Genomic DNA, 6396 nt, shown 5'->3' with positions numbered 1-6396 from the left:
AGCAATTGTAATGGATTCAGTTGCGACGGGGACGTCGCAAAATTTAGCAGGACCGAGTGTGACGGTCAGCTGCTTCCAGCTGTCTGCTTGCGGATTTGCGGCGCAAATCCGTCCCACATCGGAAAATTGAAAGAAAATTGATTTATATATAATAGCTAGCACAGAACTACTAAATAACTTGGGTTAACCATTTTGGGTCAAGTGAAAAGTGGGTCCAAAAGTTATTTGGGCCAGTTTGGGCCCGGCTGTTTCATGCAATGCAACATATTCGTGAATTCTAATGCAAACAACCTAATTCATCACATGGCATTCATGATGCATGAACATGCTCAACTGTATAATTCATTTGCTTTAAAAACATAAAGGTTTATTCTACTCACCTCTGGCTGAAGCTCTACTGACTCAGAAGCAGCTGAACTCACTGCTGGGGTCCTCGGTTCCTCGGGTCTGAACCTACACAGGTGGACTCAAATGAGGGACCAAACAACTAGAACATAACTCTAAAAACATCCCCCAAAAACCCCCTAAAACACCTCAAAACAATCATGCAAAAACATGCAAAGGAAGGCAAAACAGGGCAGGTTCGGCGGCACCTTCGGCGGCCGAAAGTCCCAGACAGAGACGAAAGTCTCTTTTCGGGGGCAACTTCGGCAGCCGAAAGGCCTGCCTCCCAAGCCATGTTCGGCGGCCGAAAGTCCTTCGGCTGCTGAACCTGGTTTCTGCCAAAGGGCAGAAACTTGGCTCCCTTTGCACAAAAACTTCTCCTTTCCATTGCAACATGCATATAACTCATCCAAATCATGCAAATATACATACATTGGCTCCTAGGGGCTTCAAACTAACTTAAACCCCAACTACAACACACAACAACAACAACACATTGCTCAAAAACACAACATAAACTCAAAAACCTAACTATGAGCTAAACATGCATTCTACCCCATAGATCTTGCATAAAACTTACTTTAAACATGAAATGAGCTTAAGATCGGCTCTTACCTCTTGAAGATTGAGAGAGAGACGTCCTAAACTCGGAGGTGGGAGATTTTTGAGTTCTTGAACCTCAAAACTCCAAAACTTGCTTTAAACTCGAAAATCTTCAAAACAAAGCAAAAACTTGTGAAAATCTTGAAAGATTTGAAGGAAGGAACTCAAGGATGGTGAGGAACGGCGGAAGGGCTCACCTTGGCCGAAAATGGGGAGAAAGCTCGCCCATTTCAGCTAAGGGGCTCTTTTATAGTGGCTGGCCAGGCCACATTCGGGAGCCGAACGTGCCCCCGCATGCATGCCATGTTCGGCGGCCGAACTTGAGGTTCGGCGGCCGAACTTGAGGTTCGGCGGCCGAACCTGGGCCTCCCTCACTTATGCCTTCGGGGGCCTAAGGCTCACCCGAAAAGCATGCATGTTCGGCGGCCGAACCTGAGTTTCCTCCAAGGGTGTTTTTATTCAAAAACTCATTTCCTCTTTACTTAAAATCATCAAAAACATTAAAACATTTCATGAAAACATGGTTTTACCCTTCTAGAGGTCTCCGACATCCGAGATTCCACCGGACGGTAGGAATTCTGATACCAGAGTCTAGCCGGGTATTACAGCAGGTCAAGTGTTAAAAAAAGTCTACCTATCATTTAGAAAAAAATAAAGTATTTGAACAGGGGTGAGTATTCAACTAAGAGACTAAGGTATTAATTATAATCATAATTTTTATAATTACCTATTACTAGTGCTATATTTACTAATGAAAATATACAAATCAAATAATCATCCAAACCTCATACGAGAGGATAAATTAGAACTACTTATATAACCATCCATAATATATATAGGGAGTTGACCCCATATCTTAGATCTCTTAATCCAATATGTCCTCTTATTCTATTATGTGAAAGCCAACAAAATATAGCATCATATCTAGCCAGCCGATCCATATCCAAATCCATGGGAATCAGCGAGATAATAAGTTATACAAGTAACTGATACTCCTAATATAATAACTAAGCACATAAAATATAAATGATGCAAGAATATGGCAAGTAAATACAAATAATATTGAAATTATAATGATAATTAATATCTAAATCATTAAACATTGTGACTTGTCATCTAGTGATCCTTCCAGCAAGAAGATGATTGATAGGGGTTAGCTATAAAAATACCATAGGATTATAAAAGAAAGACCATCAATAAAAAATTAAAGAGGTAAAGATATCCTAAATTTGTGTTGAAATTTCAATAAAGTTTCTACATACTTGGAGCCTAACCTCCATGCAAAAAGATATAATTCTTATCTCAACAATCTCAATTGTCTCAGACCCATAACACAAATATATATTACTTAGTATGGGTCTACATGAACCATTTAACGACTACAACTATAAATTTTAGTTCATGCACCTAAACTTTTTAGTTTTAAAAGTATCAAATCCTAAAAATTTCACAAATATTCCATAGATTCCTTAATTATAAAATCTTACTATAACAATTAATTTTAAATTAAATCATGCTAAATATTTATATTATAGAAAAATAACCATTTTGAGTTTCACTTACTAATATCAATTCTAACACCTAGAATGCATACAGAGAGCATCTGAAAATGCTGAAAGTGACTATAATATTGATTCCTTTTCGTTTAGAGGTCAGTCCTAGATGTCTAGACTAAGATTGCAGTCTCGAATGTAGGTAGAATTTTTCAAAATGATGGTATTTACATGAAGTCTATAATATCACGAGTAAATATATATTTTTATTTTATAAAAAAAAAATTAAGGGTCCAAAAATTGACCTCCAAGTTTATGGGCCTTCAAAATTTTTTAGTATCAAAAATTATAAAATGGGTATCCGCATGAAACTCTCAATGAGTATTACATGTTGGTAATTTTAAACCTTTTTATAGGATGTCTATTTTGAAAAAAATTTCACTTAAAAGGAAAAAAGACCATAAACTTTCAATTTGATTCGTACAAACTAGAGAACGACAAATGACAAGCTCGATATCTATGCAAAGTTTGTAAGGCAAGAAATCTAAAAAGTCCAACCTCACCTAAAATGGTGGCTAAAGAGGCAGAAATCAAATAAAAACTAAAATTACATCTTATTGCATTCTATCTTGACTTTCTAGGGATCTAGAGGTTGATGGCACTAAAGAAGAAGCTTGGGATGGTCGCTCAAGGTGGGGAAACACAAGTGAGAGGCAATGGTTAGAGGAGAGGGAAAAAAAAAAGAAAAAAAAAAGAAACGAAAGAATGGAGAGGAGTGTCGCATTCAAGAAGGAGAAGGGTGTGCCGGTTCACTCAATCGATTGGATCTGATCAATTCGATGTGATATTCATCCAACTCAAAATCTTGTTTTTAGTCTTTTTACTCTAATGACTATAAATAAGTTTAAAAAGATATGTAAAAACTTTTACAACATAAAATAATTTAACACTTACCTCATGATCTTTAGATAATTTAAAATAAATTTTTAAAATTATATATAATAAAATTTAAAAATCCTCTAGAAAATTTAAAAAAAAATTCCTAATAATTTTAAATTTAAATATCAAATTGAATACTGTTTAAATACCAAATTGAATCACATATCATGAATTAAACCACATACCTTAAAATAAAAAATCAATAAAATTATAAAATATTTTTTTATATTTTTTTAAGTTATATTTCTTACTCATCTTAAATAGGTGCTTAACAAATTTATCTTTTATATCATTAATTAATATATATTTGTGTTATGATCATCTTATTTCATACAAATAACATTAGCATTAGCAAAGTTCAGAATAAGTTGCACCATAATCTTATTTCATACAAATTTCAGAATATCCAGGACCCCCATAATAAAAGTGAGTTCCATGATCATCCTTTCCAGTTTCTCCTAATTGAACATCATAGCAAGAAGGCCTTGATGCAAAAGGTATAACCTTATTAGGATCTGTTAGCGCACCCGAATTGTCGACATATTTCAGATTATGGATCAGGCCAGCTTTACCATAGCCTTCATAAGAAAAATGCCCAGTTCCCATTTGAGTAAATGTATGTTCACCATCTGTTTCTGTGTTGTAGACTTTTCCTCCCCATCGTATAACGTTCGCTTGGTTAGCTAGAGTTGTTAAGATGGAGGCAGGCCAATATCCTAGTTTTTGACCTTGCACTACCAGCCACCAGTTTCCGTTTTGCATATCCTGAAATATATTAAACATTTTTTATATTATTAAAAAAAATAAAAACAACCAGAAACAGAGACAATTACCTTGAAAATAGTTATTTCTATCTCATATTGATTGCCATCATAGACTGAAACGGGTAATAGCGCAGAACCCAAGGCGATGTTGTTGTTGATTTGTACAAAATCAGGACATTCAAGATTGTAGCAACCTGTTTCTTTGTAATTGTCTCTCTAAAACACCACATGAAAAAAAGTAAAATACTAAAAATATATTTAGAAATTTAATACCAATGTTTAATATTTCAATTATTTAAACCCACAATTTGAATTTTGGAAATCTTAAGTTGAAGTTTTTGGAAAAATTAATATTGTTAACAAATTACCGTCCAAGAAATAAACAGCCTTGTAAATTTTTCACCAAAATGAACCTGAAAACATAATTTAATTTGTCAATCATCCATTAATCTTTCCAAAAAAAAATTATATATTTTTATAAAAGGGAAAAAATTGAAGAAAATTAAATTGTAAAATTAGGGATAGAACTTACTTGCCATCCAGCTTCAAGGCTATTCAGATTTGGGCCATCTCCTGCTACAACCCACATTTGAGCTGAACTAAATTCTTTAGCAACTGTTTTTGGATTCCATACCAAAAATTTTGCAAATGCTCCAAAATAGGTGCCCAAATCCGTAGAAACTTGAGCATACTAATTTATATAATACTTAATAATCAAAATTTAATTTTTTTTCATGTAAAATAAAATAAAATAAATACAGATAATTAAAATTAGTGATACCTCTAACTGGCTAGTATTAACATCAAAGCCAAGAATGTTACTATTGTGTTGTCTCCTCTTTGGACTAACTTTGTGTTGTGTTCTTATGATTGGGATTGTTCCTTCAGGACAACGTCCTTTCTTATTCCATTCTAGTAAAAGATCAGTGTTGCTTCCTTCTTTGAATCCTTTAGGATATGAACTAGGCTTCATCTACAAAAGGAGATCAAATAAGTAAATTTTTTTTAAAGCAATATTTTTCATAGTTTGACCTATCAAATCCAACTTGATAAGTTGAAATTTTAAGATTTTTGAAATTTTTTAAAAATTTTATTTAAAAATTCACATATTCTCTCAAATAAAAGCACTTATTTTTAACTTACTCTAAACTACCACTTTGTTTGAAAAGAGATAGAGTAAATAAAAAATTTTTAAAATATAATTTTATAAAATACAATTTTTTATGATTTTTAAATCTTAATAGTTTTTTATTGTTTGGGAAGAAGAGAAGGTTTTTAGAGATTTTCAAGAGAAAATCGTGTTAACTCACTAATTTTATGGGTTGAAATTAGAGGTTTTTAATGGTTAATTCTCAAAAATCTCTAAAAATCCTATTTTAGAAAATTTTATTCTTTTTCAAACTCAAGATTTTTATATTTTTATAATTCTTCGACTTTTCTCAAACAAAAAATAAGTATAATTCTCTCTTATAAATATTTCAATTCAGTCAAATGGTATTTGAAGCAAAATTATTATTAATCAAAAGAGAAAATCATCAATTCTACGTATGTGAAAATAATTATATATTCGATATATAGAAAAAAAAGAAAAAGAGATCGAAAAATAACCTGTATAGTGTGATTCTTAAGAAGTGGATGACTAAAAGCTGGTTGTTTATATATATCAACACAGTCAATTATATCATTATCACCCTGCAAAGAAGAAAATTCAAAATAGAATCCTAATTTTTTGCTAGAAATTAATATTCAAATTCAATGAAAGAAAAAAAGAATTCATTTGTATTTAGTGATAGTTGGTCAATGACAACACAAACCTTGATCGTGATTTGCTTCTCATCCTTTCTCATTGTTGAATTCAAGATCCTTCCTCCATCTACAAGTCCACAGCTCAACGTGGTGAAAGCAATTAAGAAAAACATCCAACCATTGTTTTTAACTTGAAGATTTTCACTAGTCATTGCAAAAGTTTTGAAATTTGCTAACCCTTTCATCCTCAATTTTACTATTTAAATTATTCAAGGATTCTACGTATGTTTATATTTATATAATAGGAAGTATCATAACTATTATTCCTTGTTTGAAAATTGTGTATTTCACCTTCCTTTTTAATCAGATTTAATGGAATAATTTACTTTTATTTATTCATTTTTATTCTCAAATTTAATCTTTAATTTGAAATGGGATGAAGATATTTGTCATTATCTAGACATTCA

General features: G+C 32.2%; 1 protein-coding gene across 1 annotated transcript; it reads right to left on the bottom strand.

Annotated features, from left to right (window-relative positions):
- Positions 1-3800: 3800 nt before the first annotated feature.
- Positions 3801-6141, bottom strand: LOC110624169. The gene is made up of 7 exons (XM_021769288.1): positions 5998-6141; positions 5792-5875; positions 4965-5156; positions 4716-4874; positions 4552-4596; positions 4253-4399; positions 3801-4184 (listed from the first exon to the last, which is right to left on the bottom strand). Exons 1-7 carry the CDS (start codon positions 6139-6141, stop codon positions 3801-3803), a joined length of 1155 nt encoding a protein of 384 aa, XP_021624980.1.
- Between the last annotated feature and the right edge of the window lie 255 nt (positions 6142-6396).

Source organism: Manihot esculenta, chromosome 10, assembly GCF_001659605.2.
Source record: "Manihot esculenta cultivar AM560-2 chromosome 10, M.esculenta_v8, whole genome shotgun sequence".
NCBI classification, from domain to species: Eukaryota; Viridiplantae; Streptophyta; class Magnoliopsida; order Malpighiales; family Euphorbiaceae; genus Manihot; species Manihot esculenta.
Note: the sequence above shows the minus strand (reverse complement) of the source record. Positions and strands in the feature narration are given on the sequence as shown.